Raw genomic sequence first — 14,735 nt, 5'->3', positions numbered from 1 at the left:
CGAGGGAACACAAAAAAACTTTAAAATATGTTTTCCTATCACTCTTTTTTTTCCATCCAGTTTTTGTTTCTTCCACCATTTTTTTCCCCACCATCACGTCCCTTCCGGGTCTCCGTAGTGAAGGGACGTGATGGTGGAGAAAAAAATGGGTGGAAAAAAAAAAACGAGTGATAGGTAAGCATTTTTTTTTGCCGGCATTCTCCCGTATTTTACCATTGTTCTATTATTAGGTATTTTCCATATTTTCTCATATTTTTATTCCTGGAGAATCCCGGCAAAAACAGGAGGGTTGTTATGTATGTAGTGAAGTGTTTGTCGAATAGTTTTACGAGGGAACGCAAACACTTTCAAAAATCACTCAATTTTGTTTTTTTTTTCCCACACATTTTTTTTCCACTCATTTCATTAAAAAAGAAATATTAATGAAAATAAAAAATGCCCAAATGAGGATTTAACTTAAATATTATTGTGCTTTCAAATCACTGTAGGCATTCTGCATATTAAACTGCCTTAAACATCAAACGGAGACGAATTTACAAAACTCCAGCACATGTCATCTAGCGTAGCGCCATCTAGTGTTCACACTGAAAATACACCCATTTAAATCAATAAAAGCTGTAAAAATCCCCTCCTGCAGGAAGGACGCAGATATCAAAAATCAAGGTATTCATCTTTTTTTCTTTCATTTATTTATTTATTTTGAAATGTTTAATCAGGTGTGGCTCAGTGGTCAGCACTGTGGCCTCATCACCGTAAGAAGGTCGCTGGTTCGAGTCCCGGCTGGGTCAGTTGGCATTTCTGTGTGGAGTTTGCATGTCCTCTCCGTGTTGGTGTGGGTTTGCTCAGGGTGCTCCGGTTTCCCCCACAGTCCAAACACATGCGCTATAGGGGAACTGGATTAATTAAATTGTCCGTAGTGTATGAGTGTGTGTGTGAATGAGCGTGTATCAGTGTTTCCCATACTGGGTTGCAGCTGGAAGGGCATGCGCTGTGTAAAACATATGCTGGAATAGTTGGTGGTTCAATCCACTGTGGTGATCTCTGATGAATAAAGGGACTAAGCTAGGCATGTCCAAACTCGGTCCTGGAGGGCCGGTGTCCTGCAAAGTTTAGTTCCAACCCCAATCCCGCCTGGGCTAGCTAATCAAGCTTTTATTAGGCTTTCTAGAAACATCCTTGCAGGTGTGTTGAGGCAAGTTGGAGCTAAAATCTGCAGAACACCAGGACCTCCAGGACCGACTAAGCTGAACGAAAATAAATGAAAGAATAAATTGATAAGAATCAAATCATCGTAAAAACATGTTTTAAAAAATGCATATAAAAGGGCGTGGCTTAGATAGGAGGTCCCGCCCTAAAAGGGGGCGGGATTAGACAGGAAGTCATCACTCATCTTGAAAGTAGCACCATCATAAATTCTCTCTCCAGTTGTTCAATCTTCTCCAGCAGCTCAGTGACCTGATTCGGATTGTTTCTATCCTGATTGTTCACCGTGTGAAATTTTCCACCACAGCTGTCAATCAGTAACTTTAGATCCAGACTTTGTCTAATATAATCATCCATAGATTCATCCGTCAGCAAATCAACATGAGTGAACAGAACCATGGTATAACGAACAGCTTCTTCTCCAAAGTTCTCCTGAATCCACTTGACAGTGTTTGCGTCTTCATCTGTGTGTCTGCCATTGGGCCTCATGACCAGCAGAAACACGTTCGGACCCGGAGCACACTTCTCCAGGTATTTCTCTATATCCTGCTTGAGTTTGTTCTGTAAATGCTTGTACCACCTGACGTTTAACAGTCCAGGGGTGTCGATTACTGAGATGTTTCTTCCTGAAATCACCGCATTTCTTCTCTCACATGTTTGAGTGGATGAGAGAAAACTGACTCTGAAGGCATCTCTTCCCAAAATAGTGTTTCCTGTTGAGCTCTTTCCTGATCCGGTTTTACCAAGAAGAACAATCCTCAAATTCTCTAGAGGAGAAAACATATAGGTGGTTAGTTATAAATTTACACTTCAAATTAATCATTTCAAATGAAATGTTCAGACTTAGTAAGCAATGTTTGTTTCTTTTTCTTTATTTTGATAGCAATCTGATTTTTGGCTTTTGCCAAAACAAGGATTTCTCTGAACTGTCAAAACACCTCTCAAAACATTTTATAATAGATGCAAAAACGAAGAAAATCTAACCGAAGCGGTTAACTTATTTATTTATTTATTTATTTATTGACAGACGAATGTTTCGGATGTTAAGTAAATGTGATTCACACAAAATGAGGTGTCATTTATTTTTTAATGTGGAAAAAAAATCTAACAAAGTTTGCAATAAGCTTCTGTGTACATAGAAATAAATGTTATGTTTTTTCTTTGTTTTGTTTTGTTTTTGTATTGCTTTTCTTTTGTTTTTGGTTTCTTTTTGCTTTAGTTTTGTTTTCCTTTGCATTGTTTTCATCTAATTTGTTTTGCTTTGTTTTTTTTTTTTTTTTTTTTTTTTGCTTTGATTTACTTTCCTCTGTTTTGTTTTGATTTGTTTTGCATAGATTTTTTTTTCTTTTTTGTTTTGTTTTGTTATTTTTATTTCTCTTTGTTTTGCTTTGCTTTCCTCTGTTTTGTTTTGATTTGTTTTGGTTTGCTTTGCTTTGCTTTGTTTTAATTAGCTTGGATTTATTTTCCTGTTATGTTTTAATTTGTTTTGCTTTGTTTTGTTTTTATTTCTCTTTATTTTGCTTTGATTTGTTTTCCTCTCTTTTGTTTTGATTTGTTTTGCTTTGTTTTGATTTTATTCTCTTTGTTTTGCTTTGATTTGTTTTCTTTTGCTTTGCTTTGTTTTCCTCTGTTTTGATTGGCTTTGATTTGATTTGTTTTGCTTTGTTTTATTTTGATTTGTTTTGCTTTGTTTTTCTCTGCTTTGCTTTGTTTTCCAGTGTTTGTTTTGATTTGTTTTGCTTTGCTTTGTTTTCCTCTGTTTTGATTTGATTTGCTTTGTTTTGTTGTGCTTTGTTTTGCTTTGTTTTGTTGTGCTTTGTTTTGTTTTTATTTGTTTTGCTTTGTTTTCCTCTGCCTCGCTTTCCAGTGTTTTGTTTTGATTTTATTTCTCTTTGTTTTGCTTTGTTTTGCTTTGCTTTGTTTTATTTTTCTTAATTTTCGTTTGCATTGTCTCCCTTTAAATGGCTTTTCCTTGTTTTGCTGTTGGTTTTGTTTTCTTTTGCATTGCTTTTCTTTTGCTGTGCTGTTTTGTTTTGCATTGATTTGCTTTGCTTTTGTTTTGTTTTTGTTTTCCTTTGCATTGCTTTCCTTTTTTCTTTGTTTTGCTTTGCTTTGCTTAATTTTGTATTTTGTTTTTCTATGCATTGCTTTCCTTTGTTTTTTTTTGTTGTTTTTTTTCCACCCATTCCAGTATATATGTTTGAAATTATTTGTGCATCATTATTTCACATGAGAAACATTACCTGATAACGGTGCAGTGCGATCTGAATCCAGTGGCACGGCTGTTGAGGCCGTCTGCGAGATGGATTTGCCTTCACCCACTGATCCAATCACATTTGATCGAAAACCTTTAGAATTTACTATTGATGAAAACGGTTGTAATATTTATAAAAACGATTATAATAAATTCTACAAATGTAAACAAGATTAGTACGTACATCCAGGGTTAGGGCTTTTCTCTGCTTCTGTTTTCTGTCCCACAGAAGCATCTGCCTTCACTTTCTGCAAATATCTGCTAACTGCATCTGTCATGATTGTTTTGTATTAATAATCTAAAACTCATCAGCATGCAAGCAAACAGTGTCTAATTTAAATGCATTTATTTGATATGCTTATATTTGATATTACTTATATAAATAGATTTGTCATATGAACCACATGTATAACAATTATTAGGGTTATATAAAGCTGATGTTACATGGAGCAGCGTTTTGAGCAATGATGCTGAGCAATAATGTTTAAATGGTGTCATATATGGGCAACCAGCTGAAACACAGAGTAGGGAAATTGGTGATAGGTGCATTCTTAATAGGAAAGTAGCCAAGCAACATAGCACTGCAAAATTGCCCGGCAGCATTGCTCAAAAAGTTGCTCTGTGTACTTTCCTTTCACAGCTCACCTTTATGGGAGGAGATTAATGGTATTTATGCTATTATTTAACGCTTGCAAAAGCATATCTGAATTTTTTTTCAGCTAGCTTATGCTTGACTAACCATTGGCAATTTATTCTTACAAAAATATTTACATTTAAAATATGTATACTGCACATAAAAAAGCTTACCTGGATCTTCACTCTGCTTGCAACCAGTCATTCTCTCCACTTTGGTTTTAGTTTTAATGTCCTTGTCAATATTTATTTGAGCTTCCAGCCTTTTTGGCTCTCCTTGTGTTACTCTCTCGTTCTTCTCTTGTCTTTGGCTAATCGGTTTGATCTCACTGCTGTAGTGTTGTCCTCTGTTCATCTTCACCATTTCATCAATGCTCTTAAAAAGTTTTGCGACGTGTTTTAAATCACATTCAGCTTTGCTGTTCATCTCATGAAATCTCCCTTTAAAGTTGCTCAGTATTTTCTGCGCTTTTTCACTTGTAATAATTCGAGTCCATTCTCTTCTGGAGAACTTTTCCTTTCCAATGAACAGCACCATTGTGAACTTCAATGCTTTTTCTCCAAAGCTCTCCAGGATTTCCTGCACAATGTTCCTGTGGTCGTCTGTGAAGTTCTCCAGGTTGATGATGAGCAGGAACACATGAGGTCCAGGAGAACAGAGATCCAGGCTCTTCATCATCTCCTTCTGCAGCTCTTCATCAGTCAGGTGAGTGTTGAAGAATCCTGGAGTGTCGATGATGGAGATGTTTCTGCCTTCTACTCTTCCTCTCTGCACCTCACTCTCTCTCGTTCTGCCCTCTTTAAACACATCTTCATCCAGTATTGCGTTTCCCATTGAACTCTTTCCAGCTCCACAGACTCCCAGCAGCACAATCCTCACATCAGGTTTATTACCTGTCAGACAGGTATGTCATTATCTAGAGATGTTAAGCATGTCTGAACGCTTCTGTGAGCTGTTGTTTCTAAGTTTGAAGTATGCTTCTTTTTAGTATACAGCTTAGTGAATTTTAAAGGCTTAATTAGGCAAGTTAGGGTAAATAGGCACGTCATTGTTTTACAGTGGATCATTCTGTCGACTATCCAAAACAAATATTGCTTAAGGGGGCTAAAAATATTGACCTTAAAATAGGCTTAAAAAATTAAAAGCTGCTTTTATTCCTGCCGAAATAAAACAAATAAGAATTTCTTCAGAAGAAAAAATATTATAGGAAATATTGTAAAAAATTCCTGAATCTGTTAAACATAATTTGGGAAATATTTAAGAGGAAGAAAATAATTCACAGTAGGGTGAAAAATTTTGCCATTAACTGTATATATATATATATATATATATATATATATATATTTATATATATATATATATATATAATGTATGTATGTATGTATATATATATATATATATATATATATATATATATATATATATATATATACATACATACATACATACATACATACATACATTATTTATATATATATATATATATATATATATATATATATATATATATATATATATATATATATACATACATTATAAATTATATAATGTATGTATGTATGTATATATATATATATATATATATATATATATATATATATATATATATATATATATATATATATATATATATACATTATAAATTATATAATATATATATATATATATATATATATATATATATATATATATATATATATATATATATATATAAATACACATTCGAGCTGTCAAGCAATAAATCATAATATTTAAATGTGTTATTGTTTCTTTAATGCTAAATTAATCATTTGTTAAGGTTTGACCTCCATTTTTTTGTGAACCCCAGTGCTTTCAATTTAATCTCTGCTTTTGTAATCTCACACAAATGTACTGCCGCACCCTAACCAACTGAAAAGCACAACCTAACGCTCACAAACAACAGAATTCTGACTAAAATAGGGAACATAGACAGCAGTACATTTGTGTCGTTACATCCTGCTACTTACTCATTTAAAACGTCAAAACAACTTGCAGTATAAATCCAAATCAAATCCAACAGATAAAGATACAGATTACACCTCATGTCAGATTGTGATGTTAAAAAGTGTCGCTCTGCACAGATAAAGTGTGTGTATCATATAACGTATTGATGTCAGACTGACCTTCATATGCTGATGCCATTATGATTGTATTTCTGTCCCTTATTTCAGTCGGTGAAAAAAAAAAATGATTAAAGTCCCTTTATAATTATTACAACCTCATTTTCAGCCCTTTTGGGGAAAAGTTTACCAGACTCCAAACTGCCTGAGACTATGGCAGTTTTCAAGACACGGTAAAGACACACCTATTTGGCAAACACGTACCCAAAAATTTCCTGCCAAGTATGGTGTTCTGGATCTCAACTTACAGCTCTACCAACCTGCATCATAGAAATACCATATTACACCAGCCATGTTTGGAGTTGAATCAAACTCTGGTATATTAATAAAAGTTGCTCATCAAATCTTCTGCTCTTATTATTAAAATATATGTTTATTTATTAAAAAAAGCAGACTTTTCAGATGTTTAACTTGATGTCAAGTGATTAATTGATCTAAGATTGACCTCAATAAAACAAACATGTCAAATGTGATTTAGTTTGTTTGACTTGCTATCCTGTTAAGTAGTATCTGGATGCAGCCTTTATGATGCAAGATGAGATTGCAATGCTCGGAGATACAAACTGAGACACAATGCACCTAATGTAGCTAGTGATTTCACTGTGAGGAGTTGAGTTAGGTGAGCGCATTAAAAAGCATTGGAGTTTGCAGCCAGACCCATCTCATCCTGTTAGTAATCAGGCTCTTAAATGCACAAAAATAGCATTACGCCCTCCAGTGCTTACAAAAAGAATTGCAACCAAAAATAAATAATTCTAATAATAATAACAATATTTTAAAAAAAAAGACTTATAATAATATTCCTTCATTCAATTTTTTTGTCGGCTTAGTCCTTTTATTAATCCGGGGTTGCCACGGTGGAATGAACCGCCAACTTATCCAGTAAGTTTTTATGCAGCTGATGCCCTTCCAGCCCCAACCCATTTCTGGGAAACATCCACACACACACCTTCAAACACACTCATACACTACGGACAATTTAGCCTACCCAATTCACCTGTACCACATGTGTTTGGACTGTGGGGGAAAACCGGAGCACCCAAAGGAAACCCAAGCAAATGCAGGGAGAACATGCAAACTCCACACAGAAACGCCAACTGAGCCAAGGATCGAACCAGCGACCTTCTTGCTGTGAGGCGGCAGCACTACCTACTGCGCCACTGCATTCCCCTTATTATTATAATAATAATAATAATAATAATAATAATAATAATAATAATAATAATAATAATAATAATAATAATAATAATAATAATGATGATAAGCTTTATTTTTATATAGTGCCTTTCAAATTAGCATCTCAAGGCACTTTACAGACAAACAAAATGTGCAGCAGTAAAAGATACATAGAAGGGTAAATGCAAAAAAAATGCAATCATAAATATATTAAACGCGTAATTAATAACTAATAGCAATAGTTCTAAAAATTAAATATAAGCTACGCTATAAAGTACGTTTTAAGAGATGATTTAAAAACACTTTGGGATTCTGCATTGTGAAAATCAGAAGGTAAAGAGATCCACAATTTAGGTGCCAATGAAGACAATGCCCATAGATCTCCCATAGATTTTAGCTGCATTGACTGAACAGTTAAAAGAGCAGCATCAGATCAGCGTAAAGCACTTTCATTGCCTTGTATGTATCAACGATCATTTTAAAATCATTGAAATTAAATCTGTGCATAAACACTGAATGGGAACAATATCTGTTGTAAACTGGATATAAAGCAGGCCACGGTCTGTCTAAAGCAGAGATGCCACAGCCATATCACCCTTCAGCCCTAGACCGGTTACTCACTGAAGCTATGCAGGGCTGAGCCTGGTCAGAACCCGGATGGGAGACCAAATGGGAAAACTAGGTTGCTGTTGGAAGTGGAGTTAAAGAGGCCAGCAGGGGGCGCTCAGGGAATATGCGTTTGTTTCATTTAGTGTGTCATATTTACCAGGGTTTGTGTTTTTCTGCCATTTCAAAATGACACTACAGGGTGGGCCATTTATATGGATACACCTTATTAAAATGGGAATGGTGATATTAACGCTCTGTTTGTCACCATATGGTTGTGGTGACCATAGTGGCCATTTTGAAGTCTGCCATCTTGGATCTAACTTTTTTTTTAATAGGAAGAGGGTCATGTGACACATCAAACCTATTGGGAATTTCACAGGACATACAATGGTGCGCTTGGTTTTAACCTAACTTTAGATAGATAGATAGATAGATAGATAGATAGATAGATAGATAGATAGATAGATAGATAGATAGATAGATAGATAGATAGATAGATAGATAGATAGATAGATATATAGATAGATAGATAGATAGATAGATAGATAGATAGATAGATAGATAGATGGATGGATGGATGGATGGATGGATGGATGGATGGATGGATGGATGGATGACTTGGCTTTTTTATGTTATTCATACAAGAAGAACACTATTATTTATTATCAGTTAAATGAGTTATAATGTATTAATTCCATAATAACATATTATATTAACTGTAATGATGTAGATGTATATGATAAATGCCACAATAGTCAAATTTATGTGCTTTGACTTTTAGTTATCTGCCTAAATTGACCATTAACTACTGATAACAAAGCTGTGACTGTTTTGATTGTAATTGTCCACTGGGAGGCGCTGCGACACCTCTATATTATAAAGAGCGCTTTGCTATTTAGCAGCTTTTTTATTGCTATGACAATGTGTGAGTGTTTAGCTTTTTAGGGTTAACCTACTTAAGTGAACAATGTCAACAACTGGATATTGTGTTGAAGATAGTTTAATAAGTATATATGCACTTTGGGATCTTAATCTCTCTGCAAGCAAAAAAAACAAAAAAAGGAGCAGATCTAACAAGAATTGAATGGTAATAACTGTTTGCTGGATGAAGCACACGTTTAGTTTTTTCAACCTCTGTGTTTATTTTGCATGCGTGAATAAGGCTTAATTCATTTCTGGCATCAACAGATTTAGATAATTGTTATTTATTACATTTGTAATACACAAATGCAAATTCTTAGTTTATAAACCTGTGCTTGCGGTCATTTTTTTTAAAAGCATGGAGATGTAATATAAAGGACATTATATTATATTATATTATATTATATTATATTATATTATATTATATTATACATTGTTATATTATATGTTATGTTTCATATAAAATATAAATATATATTATAAGATATTTAAATTACTTTATATTATATTATTATATTATATTATATTATATTATAATATATATTATTATGTTATATTATAATATTTTTTATTATTTTATGTTATTTTATATTATATTATATTATATTATATTTTATTATATTATATTATATTATATATAATTTTGTTTTATGTTATTATATTATATTATTTTTTATTATATTATATTATATTATATTATATTATATTATATTATATTATATTATATTATATTATATAGCATTTTATGTTATATATTATATTATATGATTTTATATTATATTAAATTATTCTGCCAATAAGAAATGTACAATAATTGTCAGATTGATTTCTAAGGAATCTTTTTTAATTATTATATTGTACATTGTTATATTATATGTTATGTTTCATATAAAATATAAATATATAATATATTATAATATAAGATATTTAAATTACTAATTAAATTTAAATTACTAATTAAGATAATTAAATTATTTATATTATATTATATTATATTATAATATATATTATTTTATATTATATTATTTTATATTATATTATATTATGTTAAATTATATTATTTTGTATTATATTATATTATGTTATTTTTTATTATTTTATATTATATTATAATATAATATATTATATTATATATTATTTTGTTTTATGTTATATTATATTATATTATTTTTTATTATATTATATTATATTATATTATATTATATTATATTATATTATATTATATTATATTATATTATATTATATTATGGTATATTATATAGCATTTTATGTTATATATTATATTATATGATTTTATATTATATTAAATTATTCTGCCAATAAGAAATATACAATAATTGTCAGATTGATTTCTAAGGAATCTAACGTAGACAACCCTTGTAAATGTTAAAATCCTTTACTCCACATTTACTTGTTATATCATTAGTTTATTCTATTTTCTCCTTGCTCTTTTTTTGTATTCTTTTTTTCAATGCCACAACACAATATTGCTGATATTATTGTACCACTTATGGACTTTTTTTTTCTACTTCTATAACAAGACAGTTTTCAGTAAAGTGCCATTTAAAGGCTTAACTAGTTTAATAAGTCATTGTATAACAGTGGTTTGTTCTGTAGAAACAAGAATTGAAAATCTTAAGGGGGCTAAAAATATTGACCTTCAAATTGTATTTATGAAATAGTAAAAACTGCTTTCATTCCCGCCAAACAAAAACTAATAAAACTTTCTCCATAATAAAAAATATTATCAGACATACTGTGAAATTTTAAAATGGTTGATAAAAAATTAAAAATGGCTTTCAATCTAGCCGATATAAAACAAATAAGACTTTCTCCAGAAGAAAAAATGTTATCAGACATACTGTGAAAATTTCCTTGCTCTGTTAAACATCGCTTGGGAAATTTTTGACAAAGGAAAAACACTTCAGGAGCTGTGTGTTGATAAGAAGTGCATTGTACCAAAAGATTAAATAAAATGACAGTAATTAAGGCCACTTGATATAAAGAGGGATTAATAAATAACACAATGTCACAACTTTTCGCCTTAGGGAATGAAATACGTGTTTGACGGGTTTGCAAGATACACCTTTGGTCCTGCGGCTGCATGTTGTTCACACTCTTATAAGAAGGAAACAAAAGCAATCATGTTTAATTTACAGACGCCAGTGGGCATATTGCACACACACACACACACACACACACACACACACACCTGCAGGTTCAGGACAAGCTGGAATATATTTCTGCAGTAAACTCAGGCTTCAGATGCAAATCAGGATTACTATGATTGATTATTAATTGAAATTGATTACTACTCGAATAGCAAATCAGAATAGAATGAAGAATGAGACTGGCGTATGGTTCATTTAGAGCAGAGGTGCACAAAGTAGGGCCCGTGGTAACCTTAAAATAAATCAGTTATTAGAGATGAGTTATTAAACTATTATGATTGGAAATGTGTTGAAACGATCTCCTCTCCGCTAAACAGGAATTGGAAGAGAAAAATAAGCGGGGCGCTAATAATTCAGACTTCAACTCTAAATAATCTGTTTGTATATTAATTTAAGTAATGTTGTTAAATAGGAAACAAACATTTCTATGATTTATTAGCAGCAACATTTGTAAAGGCATGGTAGAAATATCATACGAAAGACTTGCTTTATTTACAAATGTAATTGGATCTAATTTGGTTTGCATCGTAAACCTTAAGTAAAAGTGAAACGTTTTTATTTTTATTTCATGTTTTTACTTACCATATATACTCTCAATATCACTCCACACTCTGTAAAAAAAATAAAATCATCATTTGTTTAGCACACTGTACTTTTTCTGTCGTACGTACTAAGAGTTATGAAAATTGATCTACATAAAAATATATGTGATGTCAACAATATTGGCTGAAATGTTATGTCTACATGCTTAACTGAGTTGTCTGGACAAACATTTTTGTGTAGAACAGGAATGTTGACATTTAAATAATTTGCATGCTTGACGCGACGTTCTTACTGCATCAAGTTTCCTTGTTTTTTTTTTAAAATGTTTTCTCAGCCATTTATTTTAATGTTCATAGATTCTGTCTGAACAAAACTATGTTTAATCAAACAAGATTTTCTAGTCGTCACAACTTAACCAACCAAACTAAGTTATTTAACAAGTTTAAGGTAAACTTTGTATAATTACACATTAAGTTAAACTTTGTATAACTTAAAAAAATGTAAAAGAAACCTGATTCACCTTTTTTTTTTTACAATGTGGACGTTATTGTAAAGGGTCGAAAACAAAAATGCAGATACTCTCAAAAAACATTAGGCATCAAATGTAAACAAGGATGACTGCCATCATCAGACAGTGTTAGCTGTTGCAAAATAGGTATTTACCATAGGGGACCAGGACATTTTCTGATTCGCTGATCGTAAATCAACGTTGGATGAGGAACAAACGCTTGATTGTATCTGATCAGATCAAACAGGCTGATCTATAAGGGTGGCTATAGGCATTTCAACACCTTATCAGATCAGCTTATCACTTTTGATCCTGCACAAAAGCACACTGTAAAGAAAGATCTGTTAACTAATGAACGTTTACGTATTCTGTGTGACTGTTTTCAGTTAATTTTCAGTATGTTGATCTCTGCTCTGATGACTTTTGATGTTGAAAATTCAACTCTACAGTTTAACAAAGAGACTTTTATAGACATTTTAGTAGTTTGAAATGATGTAATGCTGGCCCGTAGCCAGGCGGGATTCAGAACGTGTCTCATTTTGACTGTTATGTCATCATAAATGGTGAAAATAGCCATCGAAGAAGGCTTCAAGACCAAGCATAATGCTCTTTTGGCTGCTTTAACATGACTGAGGAAAGTTGAATGTGCTGGCTGCTTTGTGTTTGCGTAATAAAAGACCATAGGCTAGTTTTTAATTTAAAACTCAAACAGCATCTCTTTTCTTCTAATGATATATGATGTAATAATTTTGTATTTTTTCTCATGTCTTCTAAATCTTAAGGAAGTTTTCGTTCAAGTATGTTATTGGGACGTTATTCTAAAGTTGCAACTATTCCTTTTTTACTAACAGTTAATAAATGAAGAATAGTTGCAACTTTAGAATAACATCCTAATAACACATAAACTATTGACTGATACAAGTCTTTAAGTAATTTAATAACAGCTTGTTCATGATCTATTGCTAATTTATTAGGTATAATAGTAAATTATTAAAATACAGTTTACAAGTCATTTATAACTTGTTAACTTACAGCTTGCAAGTATCTATAAGGCAGATTTATAAATAATTATTAAACTATTAACTATTATTTAACAAGTCATTTTAACTAATTAACTACTAGTTTATTAATGATCTATTAACTAGTTATAACAGAGAGTTATTCTAAAGTGTTACCAAACTAAGTTGAACATTACAACATTTAATTAGTTTATTTAAATTCAGCACATTTAAATAGTTTGCATCCACTTACCCTAAAAACATGTTGTAAATTCAATAATATTTTTTTCAGTGGTAATTTGAACACAAAATCAATTAAATTTACTACATGTTTTTAAGGTAAGTGGATGCAAACTATTTAAGGTTGAATTTAAATAAACTAATTAAATGTTGTAAAGTTCAACTTAATTTATTTGTTTAAATTCAGCCCATATAAATTGTTTGCCACTTACTGTACACTGAAAAAAAATATTCAAAGATGATTCCTTGGATTTACTAAAAAAAAAAATTTACGTTAAGTGGTTGTAAACAATTTATTTCTGTTGAATTTAAACAAACGAATTAAGTTGAACATTATTAAATGTAGTTTGTTTGTTTAAATTCAACACAAATAAATTGTTTGCAACCGTTCTGCATGCAACACTTTTTTCAGTGTACTTTAAAATAAAATTGAGTAAATCCAATGAATCATTTCTTTTCATTGAGCAACTGCTGTGTTGCGAAATCCTGTTTTTACAGCATCTGTTTATTAGAAAACTAAACTGAAACTGCAGGACATTTGTTAAAATGAGTGCATTCGTTTTTACAGTGATACAGTATTTCACACCTCCTAAATACTTTTCTTACTTAGTTTCTTGTCCAAATATTTTAAATCAAGAAGCATTTTCTAGACAAACTATGTGGTGTTTTAAAAAACAATGAGTCAAAATTAAGTGAGTTTGTCCTTAAAACGAGCTTAATAATAGTTTTTCGTTTTAACATGAGATTATTTCTGATTATTTTACTTGTTTTATGGACAACTCGAAGTAAGAAAATCTTCCAAATCAGTGTTGATCTTATTTTCTTTTGTTTTTGTTTTTTTGTTTGTTTGTTTTTTTCCAGCTGATTGATTTACAGCCAAACACTAACGAGAAGTGAAACAAAGAATAAAAATGCAGGACCCACATGAGATAAAAGCTTCTCACGCAAGACTGGATTCCTGGATGTTAAAAACTTGCAACAAAACAGCTCAACAATCGCAACTAAAAACTCACTCTCATGGCATTTAAAATTTGTTTGATATTTTAGGTTTATATTATTATTATTATTTTAAATTATTATTATTTTATTATTTTTAATAATAATAATAATAATAATAATAATAATAATATACAGGTTAGAATATACAGTTGAAGACAGAATTATTAGCCCTCCGGTATTAATAACTCATCTCTAATAACTGATTTATTTTATCTTTGTCATGATGACAGTAAATGATGTTTGACATGATCTTCTTCAAGACACTTCTATACAGCTTAAAGTGACATTTAAAGGCTTAACTAGGATAATTAGGGTGAAGTTAGGGTAATTAGGCAAGT

At 31.2% G+C, this 14,735-nt stretch overlaps 1 protein-coding gene across 12 annotated transcripts; it reads right to left on the bottom strand.

Moving 5' to 3' along the window:
* Positions 1–666: 666 nt before the first annotated feature.
* Positions 667–6,415, bottom strand: LOC100334176 (GTPase IMAP family member 8). 12 transcript variants are annotated; one of them, XR_015477129.1, is made up of 6 exons: positions 6,236–6,413; positions 4,265–4,984; positions 3,642–3,728; positions 3,447–3,563; positions 1,241–1,970; positions 667–1,057 (listed from the first exon to the last, which is right to left on the bottom strand). XR_015477129.1 is itself a non-coding variant. In XM_087238092.1 (6 exons), exons 1-5 carry the CDS (start codon positions 6,252–6,254, stop codon positions 1,387–1,389), a joined length of 1,527 nt encoding a protein of 508 aa, XP_087094218.1. In that variant the 5' UTR covers positions 6,255–6,413; the 3' UTR covers positions 667–1,062; positions 1,351–1,386. The 12 variants fall into 12 exon arrangements, 8 of the variants coding, with proteins under 8 accessions (XP_087094218.1, XP_087094220.1, XP_087094222.1 ...); XR_015477130.1 differs by having other exon boundaries at positions 667–1,062; positions 1,251–1,970; XR_015477132.1 differs by having other exon boundaries at positions 3,447–3,524.
* Between the last annotated feature and the right edge of the window lie 8,320 nt (positions 6,416–14,735).

Source organism: Danio rerio, chromosome 1, assembly GCF_052040795.2.
Source record: "Danio rerio strain M-AB ecotype USA chromosome 1, GRCz13ab, whole genome shotgun sequence".
Taxonomy (NCBI): Eukaryota; Metazoa; Chordata; class Actinopteri; order Cypriniformes; family Danionidae; genus Danio; species Danio rerio.
Note: the sequence above shows the minus strand (reverse complement) of the source record. Positions and strands in the feature narration are given on the sequence as shown.